Below are 23287 nucleotides of genomic sequence, written 5' to 3'. Positions count from 1 at the left end.
GATGTTTCGCAAGCATTCTTTGCCACGGGGGAGGATGGGATCCCAGTTATCATGCAGTTACTTTCTAGGGTCAAGTGTCTATACTATGCTTCCTATATTGCTTCCATTTTTGTGGGATGTTTTTATTTTGTTGATGTACTCATAATCACAAACATGTTTATAAACAACCACTAAACCAATTACTTTTGACCTTGATGAAAGGTATACCTGTTCTAAGTATAAATCAACCCTTGGGCATCCCTGCTGATGGATGAAATATTCCAGATCTGCAAAAACTAGCTCCATTTGAAGTGCTCCTTTGTCAGCACCGGCTTTGGATAGAGCTTCACTTAGTTGTGATTCTTTGGAAGAGAGACATTTCATGAGGCTAAACTACAGAGCATTCAACTGTCTCGTGAAAGTGTATAAACATCTTATAGTGTGGTCATAAAAATTAAGTGATTTCTCCTTTTATTCCAGGACATGAACTCTTAGCCAGCAATGTCTGATTGCAAAGGAAGAGGGGGAAGGGGCAGCCTACCCAGGACTGACATGTAGAAAAGGAAAATGTGCCAGGGCTCACTTTGTATAAAAGTTCCCTGCTCCTTTCAGATCCACAGCACCCACCTGTTTAGGCATCTCAAGGATGATGAATGATCAATTACTCCTTTAAGCCCACATTCCAGTTAGGTTTTTTTCTTCCCCAGTAATTAAAAACAATACCAATATCTTTGGTTTCTAACTTCCTTTTTTTTTTTCCTGTTGCTACCTATGGTGGAAGGTATTTACAGAAAAGTCCAAAAGAAGCTGTGTAGTATAGAGGTTAAGAACACAGACACTCTGGGCTAAAGTATTGCATTCAGTTCTTGGCTTGACCGTTTACAAATGGTGAGACCTTGAGCAAGTAAGTCGCCTTGTCTCTATATGACTTGGTTTCCTTATATATAAAGTGGAATAGTGACAGTTCTCCCTTTGTAGGATTAGTTATTAATATTATATGAGTTAAAATGTGCCAAGTGCTTAGAAAAGTGCCTGGCACAGAGGATGTGCTGGATAAGGGTCACCTCTTACTATGTGTTGCCTATTCCCTGTGGCATTGAGGCATTTTACTATCATTTTGTCTAACTATTCATGAAATGCTGACCCCACTGATGCCTACTTTCACGTGCCTCTTCTTGACCAGCTTCTCTCTCTGCCTTTCTTTTCTCAGCCTCTTTCCCTTCTCTTCGGCTTCTGCCTGCCCTTGTAAATGCAGGTCTCTTAATAGTCCAGATTCAAACATCTCCCCTTCTATACTCTCCCTTCCTATTTGGCCTTGCCTAGTGCCTTTAATCCAGGCCCTCCCCCCCACTGCCTTTTTTTTCCACCTCTATACACAGCCCCCAAAAGATGTGAGCACTCATTCCTTAGTGATATTGGTTAAAAAAGTGCTGCATGTGGTCATTTCATCCGTGTCTTTTCCCTAGAACTCTAAATCATTGCCTTCTCCCACCATCTCCTATCTCCTACTCAGCCTTTGATAAATATTTGTTGGAAACATATTTGGTAAAACATTTAGTTAATGATGATGTCAAATTTTTATCTAACTTCTAAAGTTATGTGTAAATTTCAGTTAGCCGTGCTGTGTCTACAAAGTCTTCACTTTTATGGCTAATGTGCGAAATACACTTAACAAGTTTTCTACAGAAAATTAGTATTGAAGCAATTCAGCTGGGACACTAATGATTTCATGCTTGCTATGGATAATTATTCTTGCATCTAAGTTTATAAACAAAAATGTGGCTAATTGTTAAGATTATTACTTAATCTTATAAGCTTTCATGGCCTCTCTGAGTGCATTACTCTCCCCAAATATTATACTCAACGATTCTAACCTTGTCAACATTAGCATAAGTGGAAAATGTGTCAGTGTCACAAATTTCATCTCACAGAAGGCTCAGAATTCACTGACCATTTTGAAATGCAATTTTCTGGGACTAAGTTAGACATTAAAGACACATCAGTGGTTCTTAAGACTTTTACATTTATTACAATCTGTGCCCTACATAATGCCCCACACAGAGAAAGGGGGACAGGAAGAGAAATGGAATTTTCATGCACATTCATAGAAGAAAGAAAGGAATAGAAGTGTACCAATCAGGGCTCCAATAAGAAATAGAAGGAACACTTAAAATAGGATTATATGGAGAAGGATTAGTTACAAAAGAACTATTTACAAAGGTGTGCAGAAGGAGAAACACAAGGATTAGTGCTGTAACCTGTGGGGCTTAGTCCTAGGTGAGCCATCACCACCTCAAGGCCCCAAAGAGAAGTAAACAGTTAACAGAACCCAGAGGGAAAAAGTCTGCAAAGTCAGCTGCTTGAGAAGAGCAATGACCTTGGGTAAAAGGACACAACCAGTTCAAGGCAACTATGCCATGTAGGATCCAGAGGAATAAATACTCCTTCCCCCTTTGAAGAGGTTCTGGAACCAATTCCCAATGAGGGAGAGGGTTTCCTCCACACCACCAAGCAATTCTCCAGACACCTCCTGGGTGTCCTACCATTCAACTCAATCCTGACACTATCCACCTGGAGATCGCATCAGATCCCTCATGTTAAGGGCTCAGTCACACAGACTACACCCCCCTCCCTACTTCAGTTGCCAGTTGCAAGCCCAGATTATCACCTGTGCTTCAGACCAACAGGCTATAGATCGGATGCTCCTATGACCCCCTCCTTGGGTTGAATTAAGCTGATAGAGTGGCTTACAGAACTCAGAGAAACATTTTACCTACTACACTACTGGTTTGTTGTAAAAGGATGTAACTCAGGGACAGCCAGATGGAAGAGTTGCAAAGGGCTAGGTACGGGGAAAGGACGAGGAGCTTCTATGCCCTCTCCAAGTGCACCAGTCTCCCCAAATCTCCAAGTGTCCATCAACCCAGAAGCTCTCCAAGCACTGTCCATTTGGGTTTTCATGGAGGTGCCTTACATAGCCATGATTGATTAAATCATTGACCACTGGCAATTGAACTCAATCCCCAGCCCCCTCCCCTCCCAGGAGGCTGGTTGGCTTCGCTGGCAGCCAGCCCCCATCCTGGGTGGGGTCAAAGAGCCACCTCGTTAACATCACAAAAGACACTTTTATCACTCTCCTAACTGAGGATATTCCAAGGGTTTTAAGAGCTCTGTGCTAGGAATGAGATGAAAGATCAAAAAGGTGTATTTCTGGGCTTCCCTAGTGGCGCAGTGGTTGGGAGTCCACCTGCCGATTTAGGGGACGCAGGTTCGCGCCCCGGTCCGGGAAGATCCCACATGCTGCGGAGCTGCTGGGCCCGTGAGCCATGGCCGCTGAGCCTGCGTGTCCAGAGCCTGTGCTCCGCAACGGGAGAGGCCACGGCAGTGAGAGGCCCGCGTACCGGGGGGGGGAAAAAAAAAAAGATGTATTTCTTATTATAAATGACAATATCACAGCCTTATATCCCCTACTGGGGCTCCCCATAGGCCAACCTACCCTGAAGCCAGAGACATGGGATGCTGTTGATGGAATCCATGCAAAGTGTTCCCATATAATTTATCATCCAAACTGGGACACTTTTGAGAGTTAAAGGAGTTGTTAAAATTGTAACTACTGCAAAAAAAAAGAAAGTTGCTACCCAACAATTACATAACTTGTAGATTTTTATACCATTCAATAAATGACGAATACAGCTGTAGCAGGAAAGCCTCTACTACTCTATACATTCTGTGACGAAACTGCTCCACCTCTGCCTCCCTGCATATTTAATATATGCATATGTCACATATACCTAACCCACAATTCCCTCCTACCCCATCAGACTCTGTGTATCCTGCAGGCTGCAGATGGCACCAGAGCACATCTAGCTGGTGCACCAAGGATGGGTAGGGCATCTGAAATCAGGAGTCAGCTGTCCCAAGCCACTTGGGTCTGAGTGCATTTTGTTAAACCAGTGAGCAACCTATGTGCTGTTCTTGAAAGGGAGTTGTTTGTTAGATTATATCTGGGAACGGTCAGGGAAACAGTCAGTTTATCGCTAGTTGCCTTTAGAATATAACCATATTCATGTGCAGAGAACAAAGTCAGAACTTTGTTCTCTGCACATGAATCTCACACACTGTCACAGACGAGACCGTAGAAGTCATAAAGGCAAACCCACTCTGATGTATATTAAAACAATTATTCATAATTTTATGTCATCAAAAAATGAACATTCCAAAACTAAACATACTCTTACAGCAATTGTACTCTTTGGTATTTATACAATGAAGTTGAAAGCTTATGTTCATACAAAAACTTGCACATAGATGTTTATAGGAGCTTTATTCATAATTAATTCCCAGAACCTAGAAGCAACCAAGATGTCCTTCAGCACACATTGAAATATCATCCAGTGCCAAGAACAAATGAGCTACCAAGCCATGAAAAGACATGGAGGAACCTTTAACTGCATATTACTAAGTGCAAAAAGCCAGTCTGAAAAGGCTACATTCCATATGATTCCAAACATATGACATTCTGGAAAAGGCAAAACTATGGGGACAGTAAAAACACCTGCGGTCACCAAGAGTTAGGGAGGAGAGAGGGATGAATAGAGCACAGAGGATTTTTAGAGCGATGAAACTGTTGTGTGTGATACTATACTGGTAGATACGTGTCCTTATACATTTGTCCAAAGCTGTAGAGTAGGCCACACCAAAAGTGAGCCCGAATATAAACTATGGACTTGGAGTGCTAATAATGTGATGGTGTAGATTCACCAGTTGTAACAGATGTGCCGCTCTGCTGGGGGCTGTTGCTAATAGCAAGGCTCTGCATGTGTGGGGCAGAGGATTTAAGTGAAAAACTCTGTACCTTCCTCTCAGTTTTGTTGTAAACCTAAAACTGCTCTAAAAATAAAGTCTATGTTTTCAGTGAAAGAACGATGACTGTCAAAGCTGGAGAAAGACTTCGTAAACCAAAACAGATGATATCAGATTGCCAATCAGACACAGCTTCTCAATGAACTTCTTTGTTCAGATGAAAGCAAACAGAAATCATTGACCGGTTAACAATATCACAGACTGGAGTGATTTCAAAAGAGTCTTTAAATAGACATGGAAACAAACCCATTTTCCAGTGTACCTTCTTTTCTTTAATGTTGTCTTTCATGTGTTCCCAAAAAATGTGACTCTCCAGCCTCTTCCTGTTGTCCATTGTGCCCACAATGGGCTCTTGTGCTCTCCTCTGAGACGGAGGGCATTCCATCACTGAGGGACAGTTGCCTGCAATTTCTAAGGATGTAATTAACCATTTTGAAATTTACTGTAAAATATTTTTGTGGGAATAAAAGTGAATGTTTTCAAGGGAAAGGAATAATTTACTGTCACTGATTCTTCCCATTTTTAAAAAGGCAAATAGAGGAAATTCCTATAGAACAAAACAGAATATTCCAGACACTTCTGCATGAGCATCTCTAATATTTGAAAACATGCAAAACAAGCATTACCTATAAAGAGAGAAAGCACAAAATAAGTGCTAGCATTTTTTCCCTACATGGAACCTACAAGTAGAATCTTTCAGCCTGTCCGTTATTTGAAGGGGTTGACTTTCAAAGGGGCTTTTTTTTGGACGTGCTGCGTGGTTTGTGGGACCAGCCAGATAGAATCCCGTGCCCCCTGCAGTGGAAGGACAGAGTCTTAACCACTGGACCAAGAAGACCCTCAAAGGGCCTTCTTAATGGTAGTAGTCTATCATCCCGATTATAAAACACTAAGAAGAAAATAATTTATATAGGTGATATATAAATACATTTATATATTATATATTAATTTATATTAAATAATTTGTATGACATGACATATTAATAAAACTAACATGTTAAAGAGGAAAGATCCTACTCTATTTTCACCTGAAATCATGAAGATGAAATTGAATCAATTAGAATGTTTCAATTGTCATTATACGAAAATGGATTCAGATACGACACCCATTACTTATGTTACCATTTATGTTAGCAGCTTCTGTGTAGTTGGTGTAAATTCCTAAAAGGTATCCAGCTGAGGTCCTTCTGTAAGTGCAGAAAGCCATTCTAGCAACAGACCAAATGAATCAACATATGTCTACAACATTTCCGCAGCGCACGTCAAAATGAGCATTTCCCCAGCCACATTTCATGTCTAAAAACATAAACAGACACACACACAGTCCAGGCTCCCACACACAGCTTTAAAAGACCTCATTTAGAGAAAGCAAATTGTTTCCTCCCCTTTTACTAAAAAGTTTCTCTTTAATGGCTTTTTAAAAATTCAATTGTAAAATACCTTAACAAATCAACATAAATGAAAATCTTTGCATGTGGAGAACTACAGGAGGGTCAGTACAGCTATAGGAAAAGTTGTTATCCTATCATTTGAATATCACAGAGAAAAATAACAAAAGACCATGAATAATTTTCTTCTCTCATTTGGAAGTTATTAGTAGACTTCCCTTTGTTCCATTGAGAAATGAGAGAAGAAAATATGAAGTTACAGCGAACCCATATGGCCAGCAGGAAAATCCTCTTTAATTGCTTTATTGCCAGAAATGTTAAATCACTTCCTGAGGATACAGTTCAAATGAAACATATGGCAGCTATTAACAAAAACCCCTAATGAATTCAAAAATATGCTTTTTATGGGAGCTTTCTCATAAGCAAGTCATACATGTTATTTAAACTATATATACAAATACACACTTGGCATTTTAATCCCACAAAGGTTTGACGAACACCTACTCTGTACCAGATGACACAGGCAGCTTGCATGAAATGTTTTTTCCCCAAACCCAGGAACAGATATTAGACAATGAAACCTCAGGACATGATCCCAGATCTAGCCATGCCACTTCTCAGAAGTCAAAGACAAAAAGAAATCTCCTCACCAGCACTTCCTCCCCATGGGTTCAATGTCCAGGAAAACCATTCCATTTCCACCCAGGTAGTCCTAATTACCTACTATCTTCCTATACCTATTAATGTCACACCAGTGAGGGTGCTAATCACTGTCATTCAGCAACCTCTGCTTGGAACTAGTCTCATGTATCTTCTTCAATTGGATTGTGAATTCCACAAAGAAGAAAACTTTGCTTACAGCTTTTGTACGTAGAATAATGTGAGGCATCTAATTAAGAATCAACCAATAGCTTTAATTAATTGAAAACCAAGTGTCAGCATTTTTTTTAAGTTAATGCCTTTCAACACTGGGAAATTTCACAAATCTAATCAATGTATTCATAAACCATTTTCTAAAGAGACAATTCTCCCTCAAATTCAAAGATAAATCAGCTGAGGGATATCCAGCTGTTATTACTATGTGGTTTTACTTTAAAAGAGAAGTTATTAAATCTTGGGTACATTAAACTTTGACTTTTCTTTCTCCACATAATAATATGGCCATTGAAGTTATTTAATGGAAGTGAGCTTTGGTAGCTTAAAGATTCATGCAGAACATGGGGTAAGCTTCTAAAGTAACTGGCATTCTCTACATGACGTATTGGCTTTGGCTATATGGAGGCTAAAATATTTTTGTTTGTAGGGTAACTCATTGATTAACATCTTTATTAAATATTTACTTATCCATGCTTGGTTACACATTTTGTAATCAAGTAGAATAAAATATGGAAAAGGCCTGTCACTGGTCAACTTGTGATTTGGTGTAAGACATTCAATTTGCCTAAAATGCCTTAACTATAAGAAGAGAGAGCTTACTTAGAGAATTTCTAAATGTCTCATACAGATACTCCTGCACAAATATTTTGTAATCTAAGTCAATGTCTTCTCATAGGACCTCTTCAAACCTTTCTCCTCCTTCATTTCAAAATATTCTGATTAGTATTTTGAAATTAGTGTTAGTGATCTCAGAGGTCAGCATGCCAGTTGTTGTGTCCTGGCTTCCATTCCATTACTGTGACCTTGCAAAAGTTACTCTAGTTTTTAAGACTTCACAGAGTTGGTCTAAGGATTGAGTGAGTTTATGCAGGTAAGAGCTTAAACTGTACTTTGTACATTCTAAGAACCTAGTAAGTATTAGCTCTTCATACACTGAGGGACTTTCTCCATGAATGTCCTTTAATTACCTATCACCAACCTTTACAGTCTTGTCAATGAAAGGGTTTCTGTTTTGTTGTTTATTTGCTTAAAACAAAAGAGAAAATTTAATTTAAAAGCCCTGATCTCCAGTCAGGGGGCAAATCTAGGGGCTAGGCTTAAAATATGTAGTATGGATTTAATTCCATTTTTAGACCTTTCCCCAAATATAGACATAAAAAGTAATCAAACATCACTAAAACTGTAGAAAGACTTTCTTGTCAGGGGAGTATAGAATCAGAGAAGTTCTTGAAACAAAGGAAAAATCCGATGATCCTGCTATAAATGAAAGGATGCTGAGGAAGACGCTTACAGCCTATACAGTCCCTCTGATGCCCTGGTCTCTGGACATGGTTCTCCACTCTGCCATTTAATAACCTAGTATTCTCTTCATGGCTGCATCTTTGCCAGGACACAGAGTCAGTGTTCACACCCAGAGAATAAAAAGTGAACAACTAAATGGAGATCAAGATTCAATCAAAATATGCTTTCACTATAGATCAATCTTGCCAAAAAAAAAAACCCCTCTATTTTTTTATCTGTAGAAAGATTTTTTCCCTTATTTGAAAAATTACTTCAATCTCCAAATCCTGTAAATTCCAAAGGTGAGGATCTCAAAAATAATCAATATCTCACAAAGATATAGGTGTCTTGATCTTTAATATTTCCAGAAACGAAGATTGATATTATCATTTCCTTAGGCTGATCTACAACAGAGGTGCACGTGAGCCTTCCTCTCTCTCTCTCTCTCTCTCTCTCTCACACACACACACACACACACATATGTGCGCACACACACACACTTGCAACAAAATTAATTACCCATTTGAGCCTAGTTTTCTTACTTCAACTCTGAGGACTTTGTCCCCTAAATAAGGGAAGAGAGACATGCTTGTAGACATCTTGTGTGGTCAGTGGCTGTGGAGTGGAAGGCGTCAAATCCCAGTGGGCCGGATAGATTTATAAAAGGCTTCCAATAACAGTTAATACACTCATGTTAACTGTATTTTAATCATGAGTAACTGAGGTGAATGGCAACCAAAAGCTCACTTCCTTAGTTTGTTTTAGTGTATTGACAAGGAGTAGAACTATACTGTTCTACTTTAAAGTCTGTTAAAGACCTCTCATTCTGAACTCTATTTTCTAAATAGTAGGGATAGATAATAGATACTGGGAATTGAACTTCTAAACCTCTCATATCAGTAATTTGGCCCATTGGCCCAGTGCCCATAGTAACAAATAGTAAGAGCAGCTCCCTTTTCCCAGGGACCTCATGTGCTTTACAGAAGCTACTACATTTAGTCCTTTCAGCAGCCCTGTGAAGTAGAGGTGTTTATCCCCCTTTTATAAGGGAGGAATCTGAACCTCGAGGGGACAGAGCAGAGACTTGAAAGCCCAGACACTAACCAAACAATTTACTTTTTCTGCCTCCCAAAATAGGACAAAGAAATCGAACTACAAAAATTCAACCCCAATTCAAACGTGTTTTTAGTCTCATTTATTGCCAGTATCTTTTAAGGGTAAGATGGGTCTGTCTTCAGAGAGGAAAACAATTACATGACTGATTTAGCATTAGCATAACTGGCTCTAGTGACTTTACCAATAGTTCCACAACTCTTTTTTTTTTTTCTTTTCAGCTTTATTGAGGTGTAGTTGTCAAATAAAATTGTAAGATATTTAAAGTGTACATTGTAGTGATTTGATATATGTATACATTGTGAAAGGATTCCCCCTTTAGTTAATTAACACATCCATCACCTCATATACTTTTTGTGGGGGTGGGAATATTTAAGTTCTTCTCTCTTAACAAATATCAGTTATATAGTACAATGTTACCAACTGTATTCACCATGCTTTCATTAGTTCATCAGATCTTATTCATCATACAGCTGAAAGTTTATACCCTTTTACTAATCCTTCCCTATTTCCCCCACTCCACCAGCCCCTGGCAACCACTTTTCTACTCTCTCATACTATCAGTTGCACACTTTTTTTTTTTTTTAGAGAATCCACATATTAAAAATACCATGTTGTATTTGTCTTTCTCTGTCAGGCTTATTTCACTTAGCATAATGCCTTCAAGGTACATGTTATTGCAAATGGTACGATTTCCTTCTTATTCATTTTTGAATTATATACTGTTATACACACACACACACACACACACACACACACACACCCCACATCTTCTTTACCCATTTATCCATTGATGGACACTGAGGCTGTCACCATATCTTGGCCATTGTGAATAATGTTGCAATGAATATGGGAGTGCAGATACCTCTTTGATATCCTCTTTTCATTTTCTAATAAATTAATTCATTTATTTATTTTTGGCTGCCTTTGGCTGCACGTAGGCTTTCTCTAGTTGTGGCGAGTGGGAGCTACTCTTCGTTGTGCATGGGCTTCTCATTGCAGTGGCTTCTCTTGTGGTGGAGCACGGGCTCTGGGCACGAGGGCTTCAGTAGTTATGGCACACGGGCTCAGTAGTTGTGGCTCGCAGGCTCTAGAGCGCAGGCTCAGTAGTTGTGCTCCATACTGTTTTCCATACTGGCTGCACCAAATTACATCCCCACCAACAGTGCACAAGGGTTCCCTTTTCTCCACATCCTTGCCTATACTAGTCATCTCTTGCCTTTTTGATGATAGCCACTCTACAGGTATGAGGTGATGTCTCATCGTGACTCTGATTTGCATTTACCTGATGATTAGTGATGTTGAGCACCTTTTCATGTACCATTTGTATGCCTTCTTTGGAAAAAAAATGTTTATTCGGTTCCTCTTCTCTCATATTTCTAGTGTCAGCTTCTATTTAATTTTTGCTTCATTTATGGGACATCATTTTGTTCCTAATAAAGTTATTTGCTGTTTCCTTCTAATAATACCACAATTTTGTGGCTTTTTTTCTCTTTCAGGCTATTCCAGGTACTTCAGAGAAGGAAAAGGCTGGTAAGTTGACATTGGTTGTGTTTTCACTCCTACCTATTTTAGAATAAAATTCCATCTTCGTATAGATATTTTATTAAATATCTAAAATGTATACATCTTGTCAGTCTCTGGGCAAAAGTTATGGTTGAATTCCTGAAAAATAAGTTTTGCTCAAAATGTAGGAAAAAATATGGTTTTCTAGCATAGGATTACATTTTGTTAGAATAAGGTGTGTACTTCTTGTAGCATTAACTGTAACTGCAACCACAACTTTTTTCTTGAGGAAAATAATTAGATGTCATTCAGTGTACTGAGGAATGGTCTTTGGACATCTGTTGTTAATACAGTTGGCCCTTCGTATCCATGGGTTCTGCATCCACAGACTCAACAAACCTGGGTTGAAAATATTTGAAAAAACAAAAAATTCCAGAAAGTTCCAAAAAGCAAAACTGGAATTTGCCATAAAGGCAACTATTTACATAGCATTTACTTTGTATTAGGTATTAGAGGTAATGTAGAGATGAATTTAAAGTATACAGGAGGATGTGTGTAGGTTGTATGCAAGCACTGGGCCATTTTATATAAGGGACTTGAGCATCTGTGGATCTTGGTGTCCATCAGGGAGTCCTGGAACCAATCCCCTGCGGATACTGAAGGAAGACTATAATTATCAAGATTTTTAAAAATCTTAGTAGCTTATTTAGTAGTCCTAGAAAAAGATGTACTTGTTTAAAGCTGATGTCATACCATCAAAAATATAATTGTGAAGCAATATGAACAGTTGTACTAGAGAAAAATTATAATATTTTCTATGCTTTGTGCTATGATTATAACTACTTAACAGTATTATGGGAAATGGATAAGGACTAATGAGAAATACAGAAATATGAAAAATCAGACTTGAATTGATGGAATTATGTGCTTTTTAAAAATCTTTTGATCCTCCTCAATATTGTCTTATGTTTTCTGTGTAATAATAATCATCTTTTTAAAAAACTGATTAAAGGTGCTTTACCAAACTTGAAGCATATCACTTAGCTCTTAGACGTGTGTAATTTTTGAGCCAATTTAAAAGTTTAGAGTATCATCTAAAAGGTGTTACGACTCCAAGTGACTTTACACTAACGCATTTGAGTTGGTCTGATAGGATTGTTATATGGGGAATGTTCTCTGTCAAGTTCAGTGATTTGATTTTTGCTGCCAGATAGTTTTCACACACAAGTTTTCATAGTTTGTGTTCTTCCATGAGCTAAAGTGTTCTCCTCTGTTTAGGCTGTGTCTGGCCTCTTCTCTCTAATACGTTGAAAGATAAGCCTTCAGAATAGAAGGAAGATATTGAACTGGCATCACGTGTCAGTTCAAGAGAAAAACTGCTTAGTTTATCTATGCATTGGTATTACTTGGATTAATAACATATACTAAACGAATTCAAATGACCATTCCAGAGCTCTAATACCTTCAATAATAGATGTATCAGCTATCTCATTAGGACAAGACATAAATGGTTAAGAGAGAATTTGCATCACAAAGAAAAAGAAACTTAGCCAAAGTTGTGCTTTATCTTGAGTTGTGACATTCTCTGTAATTCGCAAAAGTGGCTGCAATTTAAACAAAGTGTGTAACAGAGCAAAGTTGTCATCTTATTCCAGAAAATCAGCAGATTCTTTCATACCCCAAGGAGAAAATTAGGATAGGAATTCTTGGCTGGAGGGAAAGAGTGAGGAGGGATGGAAATGCCATTGCTTGAGGGACTGGAGAAGCAAAGACTTCTCCCTCTGCCACTAAAATGATGTCAATCTGATAGGAAGAAGCATTTCAGTTATCAAGCTTCTCTTAAAGATAATTTTATTAAAACAAAGAGCTAATTAAACAGAGAGCATAAATATAATGCAACCACCACTTTTTGTCGTAATCCTGGATATTTTCCTCCCCAACAAAAACAAAAACATGAAATTAATTGTCACTATTTAATGATCTCTTTTGGTCATTTCTGTACTGCTGGGGCACAAATTTTAAAAGTTGATAACTTCCTTTCACAGAGGTTCTGCAAGACGATCTGTGAAAGGTAGGATCCACCAATGGATATGTATGACCTAACCAGGCCCCTGGATGTCCCATCTCTGATGCTTAACCCAGGATGGGCTGATTTCTGCAGAACCTGGCTTCTGTGTATTAAAATATTAGAATGATGGAAATTTACTCCACAATGGATTTTAATTTAGATTTCTTGAGAATGTACTGATTATTTTAAGAGGAAATACAATTTTGTTTGACAATATAAATATAAGAAAGAAATGATTTTTTTAATCAATGAATTTATATGTCAAGATAAAGGGTTATGTTTGAATATTTTATTCAGTTGGTAACGGATTTGCCAATTCAAAAGACAGTATGATTTATTTCAAAAAGTTTTAAAGGACCATGAAAGTCCAATCAATTTCTTCTATTTCTGAAATTTATTATGCCATATTTAAAATATTTTGTGTGTTTTATGCACAAATGTGAATCCCTTTATTCCTCTTTATGAATCTCTATTTTTAAGCTCTGCTAGACAGAGGAATGGCAAGGAAGGCAGAGGACCCACTGAATCTTCTGGGGGTTAATTGAGCCTCTAAATAGGGTTAAGCTTCATTCCCACCCATAAGGCCTGTCATTTTTTTTTTCCCTCTGTTTTGCTAGATGAATGTAGCCTATTGTTTCTTATTAAGAAAATCTATTTTAATCTATGTGACCTCTCATCCAAGCCAACTGGAACCAACTCCACCAGGCTTTGTGAAGCTCTAAACAAAATCATTTTGGGAACATTCCATTAATAATTCTTGAGTTGCAGTTGTGTGGTTGCCCCAGTGTGTGCTTTATTTATTTATTTTTTCATAAATTTATTTATTTTTTGGCTGCATTGGGTCTTTGTTGCTGCACAGGGCCCTCTCTAGTTGTTGCGAGCGGGGGCTACTCTTCATTGCAGTGCGTGGGCTTCTCATTGTGGTGGCTTCTCTTGTTGCAGAGCACAGGCTCTAGGCACACGGGCTTCAGTAGTTGTGGCACATGGGCTCAGTAGTTGTGGCACATGGGCTTAGTTGCCCCACGGCATGTGGGATCTTCCCGGACCAGGGCTCGAACCCATGTCCCCTGCATTGGCAGGCGGATTCTTAACCACTGTGGCACCAGGGAAGCCCCAGTGTGTGCTTTAAGTAACCATCTTCTCTTCTGATCCGTGCTGCTGTATAAATTCAGCCTAGTGGAATCATTCTGCTGCTTGTGACAAAACCCTCCAAGGGGAGACTATTTTGAAACAGCATCCCATTGGTTCATTTATTCCACAAATACTTACTGAACAGCAACATATAGTAGGCATCATATTAGGTTTTATCAAGGAAGCAGTTATGAACAAGGCATGGTCCTTGCCTGGAAGGAACTCAAACTCTAGCTGAGCATATTTCATTGGGCCAGCGTCCCCCTTTTCCTCTTCTCAATTGAAAAATTCTTAACCCAGGTTATTCAGAAAGCTTCCCAGGAAAAGAATCAAATAAAAATATTGTTCTCAAGAAATTCTATATCGGAATGTGTATTCTCCAGATCTGAAATAGAGTCCAATAAATTTGTTTTTAAAAATCAGAATTAATCACACAAGTATCAATATGTGTAATTGTATCCAACACAGAATAATTTCATTTAACTTCCCTTATGCCACCAGAATCTGTAAAGAGTGGGCCCAGTGCCATTGGTATATTTTCCAGCACATCTGCTTCCTATCCATGTGGCCTTGAGCAAGTTACTTAACCTCTTCATTGTCCCATTTCTAAAGTATAAATAAAGAAGTTGCCATGTTGTTATTGTAAGGCAACAATGCTTGGCACAAAGTAGGCTCTAAAACATGGTAGCTGTTTCTTATGGTAATGAGTTGTGCTTATAACCAGTATGTGTGCCAGCCAAATAGAAGCTAGCTGTGTTACTGCTGCTCTGGTCTGCTCCAATTCTTTTTTTTTTTTTTTTTTTACATCTTTATTGGAGTATAATTGCTTTACAATGGTGTGTTAGTTTCTGCTTTATAACAAAGTGAATCAGTTATACATATAAATATATCCCCATATCTCTTCCCTCTTGCGTCTCCCTCCCTCCCATGCTCCAAGAGTTCTTAAATGCTTCCTCGGGGCACCAATTAACAGCTGAGCCAGCTGTCCACGTGGAAGAAAGAGATCACTTTCTCCAAAAGCCTCTGAGTAAGTTAATTCAGACAGAGGTCATCATAGCATAGGCAGACTTGGCCATATTGTAACATCTCTTTAGAAATTCCTAGTCAATTAAGGTGAAATTCTCTCTAGTGAACAGATAATCTTTGATTTTCACAAAAGGTTAGTCCCTAAGAAATGTATACCCTGAGTCCCATTTTCCTAGGACTCCCCAGCATCCCTAGACCCTGGGGTAATTGGATCCTGTCTACCCAGCTCCCATCCTCCCTCCCTGACCTCCTGCACACAGTCCTGTCAACACTGCCACCTAATCATCCTGTGTCCATCCTTTCTGCCGTTGTTTTTAAAGCAGCCTTCACTTTGCACTGGACTTTGAAACGGCATCCAGAGCTGTTTCCCTGCCTTAACTGGTCATTACACCTGTTCACTCTCTACGCCGTCACCGAAGTTATCTTTGAAAAGCATCACCTGATCATATCGTCTTCTACTTCAACTTTTGTTGGGCCTCCTCACTAATGACAGGACAAGATCAAACGTTCCTGCTTGACGTAGCAGGCCATTTGTAATCTGGGTGTGGTATATGGTATTGGATAGGCCCAGTTCACCCCTCAGACCCACCCTCCACCCTGCTTCTCCCCAGCTCTGTGACCTGCAGGCAGACCAGTGTGGGCAAAATCAATGGGCTGCCCTCCTTTCAGTTTTCCTGTCGCACCAGTGAGGAGGCCCAGCAAGAGACTGACGACGGTTGGGAGGACAGTACGGCTGTGCGGTTGGGTAGTTTACTCCCTGCTCGGCTTCCCGAGGAGTCACTGCTGGCCTTTTCCACCCAGGTTACCAGGTTCTGACAACCATTCTCTCCTCTTGCCTTGTGGTTCCCCTACACCTTTATCAATAGTTCTGTTACTAAACTCCCCTCAGTTTACCCACGGTGCCATCTGTTTCCTGCTAGGAGTCTCACTGATAAACCTACCAATGTTTTCTCTTCTTTCTATTCCTTTGTGTTCATTGGTTGGTTTGTTTGTCCAACTTCAGCCACAACATACAGCCGCAGAACCCCTTCTAACTTTGGATCTTTCTACTTCTACGTAGATCGTGCACTGCCTTTTTAAAAATACAGATGATAGGTAAAGATAGAGGGAGAAAGAGAGAAATGACTTATCCAAGAAAAAGAGAAGATACGGACCGTGTTTTTCTTCATCCTAAATGAATATAGTTTCATTCAATCACATGAAGGAGAAAAATATCTACCCTTATAATTTAGAATGTGTTCCCTATTGCCTAGAAGCATGTAAATTAGAAAATTAGCGTTGCATTTTAATCACCAAAATGTGACTCTCTGAGTGTATTTGAGAAGTAGTATTAAGGAGTAATACGAAATCTCTCATTCTAAAATTAAATCATAGAACACAAATTTTGTCAGACTACATGGCAGCCCATAGAAAACAGACCACAGTCATGAGCCAAAAATGGCAAATTTCTTTTTGCCTTTTCTGTCTTGAAAATTCTACTTGTCCAACAATAACACCTCCTTAATGAATTATTTCCCAGGCAGGGTTAGTCCTTGATTTTTTGGTGTTCCTAGAACACTCTGTGTTTTCAATTACAGTCTTATCATCTTGCTTTGCTGTATGTTCTCTTCTCTAGGCTGTGAGCTTTTCTAGATCAGGAATGTGGTCTTTGCATGGTCTGTAATTAAAACAGCTATTAGCACATAGTGGGTGTTCTGTAAATACACGTTAACCAATTAATTATAATTATCACAAAGAGGCTTTGGCTCCCATCTTAATCATTTAGAATTAACATGGTTCTAAAACTGCCCCCCCCCTTTATGCCTATTGCCCCCACAACTGCCAAATATCTCAGCTGGGCAACTACTTAATGATGTTATTTGGGGATCTATCCCATACAAGTGTGTGAAGGGCACCATTGAGAAAGGTGACTCAGAATCCAACTTTGGTTACGTTCCTTGGTCATTTTTCTTAGAATGTTTGTTCTCCTGCCTCTAGGTTATTTTGTTGGCCAGAAAATGTTAAAAATCAAGATAAAGAATAATTATAGCCTGAAACACTTGTGAAAGATAGCTTTCAGAAGCATATGACAGGTTCATAGCCTCTCCAAACTTTGTGTTGTGGCTAGTAAGGCAGAACATAGAAATCAAGCACTTCTTTGTGACTCGTGTGAGGGGGAAAAATAGGATTTTCATAATTTCATTCCAAGCTCCTTGTAAACATACTAAATAACAAAGCCCAGACTTGGCGCCTTTTGGTATTAATTTTCTTGGCAGCTTTTGACCACGGAGAAGGGAAATGCAGAGGACCAAAAACAAACAACCAAAAAAACCCACAAAAAACTGAAATGCAAAGACATTCCTCGTTTTCTAGTCTGATCATCATTTCTTTGATTCAGAGAATTACCAGTGTGATCTATTCAACTCTGTCATGTTCCAGTATCAATAGATCCAAAGGGATTTGATGAAAAGACAAAACTAGAACTGCTAGATTTCAGCGTTGTTCTTTGAAAGATTGCCTTATTTTATGTCTCTATTTTAGTACAGATCAGGTCGTTTTTAGTGCTGTCTCACTCACTAGCCCGAAAGCACCTTGAAAGATGGAATTTTGTTTCATTCAATTCTGTTTCCAATGCCTGGCATTATTGTAGTTGCTTGATGTTTGGGAAATGAAAGAACAAGTGACATATTAAAAAAATCGGCAAAGGGGACTTCCCTGGTAGCACAGTGGTTAAGAATCCACCTGCCAATGCAGGGGACACGGGTTTGAGCCATGGTCTGGGAAGATCCCACATGCCGCGGAGCAACTAAGCCCGTGTGCCACAACTGCTGAGCCCACAAGCCACAACTACTGAAGCCTGAGCACCTAGAGCCCATGCTCCACAACAAGAGAAGCCACTGCCATGAGAAGCCCATGCACTGCAACAAAGAGTAACCCCAATCACCGCTGCTAGAGAAAGCCCGTGCACAGCAACAAAGACCCGACGCAGCTAAAATTAAATAAATAAATTAAATTTAAATTAAATAAATAAATAATTTTTAATTAAATAAATCAGCAAATACTTTATATGCACAATACTCCCAAAGCTAAATGTAGAATCCTATCATTCTATTGTAGGTGAAGCACTTTCTATAACTGCAAAGATCCCCAGCTGTTCTACAGGGTTGGACAGGATCTGAAAATTGTCTTTATCAGGCCAGGCTGGATTTTGGCCAGCATTCCAAATTCTTTATTCCCTTTCACCCTCAGAAAATGAAATTCATTATTTCTTTACTAATGGCTTATGAACACTCACTTATTTCATTTTTCTTAGTATTATGGTCTCTGCTTGCCTGCTTTTTTATGAGAAAGGAATTTAGGGTATGCCCACACATAACCTCTCAGTTTTTCTGAAACTTAATGTAAACTAATCCATGAAAAGTTGGCTGTGCTGAGCGGGCTGTTGAGAGGAAACACATTAGCTTTTAGGTATCAAGGAATTCATGAAAAATACAAGTAAGCTCTTCTTAAATGCCAGAGATCTCGAATTCATAGGATATTTTTCAATACAGATCATTTTTAAAATCTATTTCTTAACGTTCTATTGATATTTCTTTTATTACCAAGTAGGTAAAACAAAGCTACTGTATCACCAGAACCAATCAAACATATTTCCTTTTCTTCTCAATTATACTGCAAGCAACATGAGTACACGATAATTTTTCTTTTAGCAAGTTGCAATTCAGATATTACCGGGCTTCCCTGGTGGTGCAAGGGTTAAGAATACACCTGCCAATGCAGGGGACACGGGTTCGAGCCCTGGTCCAGGAAGATCCCACATGCCACATGCCCGTGCGCCACAACTACTGAGCCTGCACTCTAGAGCCCGCGAGCCACAACTACTCAGCCCACGCACATAGAGCCCGTGCTCCGCAACAAGAGAAGCCACTGCAATAAGAAGCCCGTGAACCACAACGAAGAGTAGCCCCGCTCGCCAAAACTAGAGAAAGCCTGCACACAGCAACGAAGACCCAACACAGCCAAAAATAAATAAATAAATAATTTAATTAATTAAATTTTTTTTAAAAAGAAAAAAGTTCCTTTAAAAAGAACTGTTTAAAATTAAAATATATATATGTATATATGTGTGTGTGTGTGTATATATATATATATATATACACACACACACACACACACACACAAACACATATATATATACTACCTCCTGCACTTAGAGTGGTTATCCAAAGGCAGCTGTATCTTTCTACAGCATTTAGTGATTCCTAAATTTGATTCATGTATTCTCTTCCCTGTCAGTCTGTGACTTCCTTAAAGGCATAAACCCCACATTTCATCTTTGTCAGCCCCTCACCCAGCGTATGATCTTGCACAGAGCAGATGCTCAAGAAATAGTTCTAAATTAATCCATTTATGTGACATACCAAACAACTCATGCAGGCACTTTGTTAATCTCTGGTCTGTCAATGACCATAACTTTTCACAGTATCTGACAGCCTTGAAATTTCTTCCTCGAAAAAGTCTTCTGCACATTTTGCTCCCCCATTGCTCCCTTGAAAGAATGGCTTGTCAGCTTTGAAGAGGTGGCTATGAACTACCAGAACAGGCTAATAAGGCAGTTCTGCATTTCCATATTTTAACTCACATTGACCTTTATTTTTTAATATCTTTATTGGAGTATAGTTGCTTTACAATGGTGTGTTAGTTTCTGCTTTAGAACAAAGTGAATCTGCTTTATAACAAAGTGAATCCCATATCTCCTCCCTCTTGCATCTCCCTCCCATCCTCCCTATCCCACCCCTCTAGGTGCTTACAAAGCACTGAGCTGATCTCCCTATGCTATGCGGCTGCTTCCCACTAGCTAGCTATTTTACATTTGGTACTGAATATTTGTACGTGCCACTCTCCCACTTCGTCCCAGCTTACCCTTCCCCCTCCCCGTGTCCTCAAGTCCATTCTCTATGTCTGCATCTTTATTCCTGTCCTGCCCCTACGTTTTTCAGAACTATTTTTTTTTTTTTAGATTCCATACGTATATATAGCTTGTGGTATTTGTTTTTCTCTTTCTGACTTACTTCACTCTGTATGACAGACTCTAGGTCCATCCACCTCCCTACAAATAACTCAGTTTCGTTTCTTTTTATGGCTGAGTAATATTCCATTGTATATATGTGCCACGTCTTCTTTATCCATTCATTTGTCGATGGACACTTAGGTTGCTTCCATGTCCTGGCTATTGTAAATAGAGCTGCAGTGAACATTGTGGTACATGACTCTTTTTGAAATATGGTTTTCTCAGGGTATATGCCCAGTAGTGGGAATGCTGGGTCATATGGTAGTTCTATTTTTAGTTTTTTAAGGAACCTCCATACTGTTCTCCAGAGTGGCTCTATCAATTTACATTCCCACCAACAGTGCAAGAGGGTTCTGTTTCTCCACACCCTCTCCACCATTTATTGTTGTAGATTTTTTGATGATGGCCATTCTGACCAGTGTGAGGTGATACCTTATTGTAGTTTTGATTTGCATTTCTCTAATGATTAGTGATGTTGAGGATCCTTTCATGTGTTTGTTGGCAATCTGTATATCTTCTTCGGAGAAATGTTTATTTAGGTCTTCTTCCCATTTTTGGATTGGGTTGTTTGTTTTTTTGATATTGAGCTGCATGAGCTGCTTGTTAATTTTGGAGATTAATCCTTTGTCAGTTGCTTCATTTACAAATATTTTCTCCCATTCTGAGGGCTGTCTTTTCGTCTTGTTTGTGTTTTCCTTTGCTGTGCAAAAGCTTTTAATTTTCATTAGGTCCCATTTGTTTATTTTTGTTTTTATTTCCATTTCTTCAGGAGGTGGGTCGAAAAGGATCTTGCTGTGATTTATGTCACAGAGTGTTCTCCCTATGTTTTCCTCTAAGAGTTTTATAGTGTCTGGTCTTACATTTAGGCCTTTAATCCATTTTGAGTTTATTTTTGTGTATGGTGTTAGGGAGTGTTCTAATTTCATTCTTTTACATGTAGCTGTCCAGTCTTCCCAGCACCACTTATAGAAGAGGCTGTCTTTTCTCCATTGTATATTCTTGCCTCTTTTATCAAAAATAAGGTTACCATATGTGTGTTGATTTATCTCTGGGCTTTCTATCCTGTTCCATTGATCTATATTTCTGTTTTTGTGCCAGTACCATACTGTCTTGATTACTGTAGCTTTGTTGTATAGTCTGAAGTCCTGGAGGCTGATTCCTCCAGCTCCGTTTCTCTTTCTCAAGATTGCTTTGGCTGTTTGGGGTCTTTTGTGTTTCCATACAAATTGTGAAATGTTTTGTTCTTGTTCTGTGAAATATGCCATTGGTAGTTTGATAGGGATTGCATTGAATCTGTAGATTGCTTTGGATAGTATAGTCATTTTCACAATGTTGATTCTTCCAACCAAAGAACATGGTATATCTCTCCATCTCTTTGTATCATCTTTAATTTCTTTCACCAGTGTCTTATAATTTTCTGCATACAGGTCGTTTGTCTTCTTATGTAGGTTTATTCCTAGGTATTTTATTCTTTTTGTTGCAGTGGCAAATGGGAGTGTTTCCTTAATTTCTCTTTCAGATTTTTCATCATTAGTGTATAGGAATGCAAGAGATTTCTGTGCATTAATTTTGTATCCTGCTACTTTACCAAATTCATTGATTCATTCATCCCTCTATGCCTAGTTTCTGGAGGGTTTTTATCATAAATGTGTGTTTGAATTTTGTCAAAAGCTTTTTCTGCATCTATTGAGTTGATCATATGGTTTTTCTCCTCAATTTGTTAATATTTTTTATCACATTGATTGATTTGCGTATATTGAAGAATCCTTTCATTCCTGGGATAAACCCCACTTGATCATGGTGTATGATCCTTTTAATGTGCTGTTGGATTCTGTGTGCTAGTATTTTGTTGAGGATTTTTGCACCTATGTTCATCAGTGATATTTGCCTGTAGTTTTCTTTCTTTGTAACGTCTTTGTCTAGTTTGGGAATCAGGGTGATGGCGGCCTCGTAGAATGAGTTAGGGAGTGTTCCTCCCTCTGCTATATTTTGGAAGAGTTTGAGAAGGATAGGTGTTAGCTCTTCTCTAAATGTTTGATAGAGCTCGCCTGTGAAGCCATCTGGTCCTGGGCTTTTGTTTGTTGGAAGATTTTTAATCACAGTTTCAATTTCAGTGCTTGTGATTGGTCTGTTCATATTTTCTATTTCTTCCTGGTTCAGTATCAGAAGGTTGTGCTTTTCTACGAATTTGTGTATTTCTTCCAGGTTATCCATTTTATTAGCATGTAGTAATCTCTCAAGCAGCTCTCATGTAGCTGCTTGTAGTAATCTCTCATGATCTGTGTGTTTCTTCAGTGTCAGTTGTTACTTCTCCTTTTTCATTTCTAATTCTATTGATTTGAGTCTTCTAACCTTTTTTCTTGATGAGTCTGGCTAGTGGTTTTTCAATTTTGTTTATCTTCTCAAAGAACCAGCTTTTAGTTTTATTGATCTTTGCTATTGTTTCCTTCATTTCTTTTTCATTTATTTCTGATCTGATCTTTATGATTTCTTTCCTTCTGCTAACTTTGGGACTTTTTTGTTCTTCTTTCTCTAATTGCTTTAGATGTAAGGTTAGTTTGTTTATTTGAGATGTTTGTTGTTTCTTGAGGTAGGATTGTATTGCCATAAACTTCCCTCTTAGAACTGTGACACTGACCTTTTATTAGTAGAAATATTTATTTGTCATTTTCAATCTCCCCTGAAGAAAGACAGTTTATGAAACGGCCTCTTTCTATCAGTTTTATTTACAAAGCGATGCAACTTTCATTTAGTTTGAAATCATATCTCATCATATCAGATCATCTGATGCCTTCAAATATTTACCTTTATAGACTGCCCAGTTTGCAGTTCAGTTATTTTTATTATAGTTTGAATATATACACAAATATGTACCCACAAGTTAATTGTACATTAATTCTAATTTCTTCAGAGAGGTACACTTACTTTGGAAAAGTACCTATAACTAGGTATTACTTCGACCTGTCTGAGTATGAAATGACCTAAAATTCTGCCAGTGTGACTGTA

At 38.6% G+C, this 23287-nt stretch overlaps 1 protein-coding gene across 2 annotated transcripts in view; it reads left to right on the top strand.

Annotated features, from left to right (window-relative positions):
• The window catches only part of DLC1 (DLC1 Rho GTPase activating protein), a 387690-nt gene that overhangs the window by 170143 nt on the left and 194260 nt on the right, over positions 1-23287 (top strand). The window contains exon 4 of one of the 2 annotated variants that reach the window (XM_065899878.1): positions 11000-11033. In XM_065899878.1, coding sequence (XP_065755950.1) covers positions 11000-11033 — 34 coding nt within the window. Of the gene's footprint in view, positions 1-10999; positions 11168-23287 lie in introns of those variants that run through there. The other variant, XM_065899883.1, reaches the window with a different exon arrangement.

This window comes from Phocoena phocoena, chromosome 21, assembly GCF_963924675.1.
Source record: "Phocoena phocoena chromosome 21, mPhoPho1.1, whole genome shotgun sequence".
Classification (NCBI taxonomy): domain Eukaryota; kingdom Metazoa; phylum Chordata; class Mammalia; order Artiodactyla; family Phocoenidae; genus Phocoena; species Phocoena phocoena.
The sequence above is the reverse complement of the archived record's forward strand: the minus strand, read 5'-3'. Positions and strand labels throughout refer to the sequence as shown.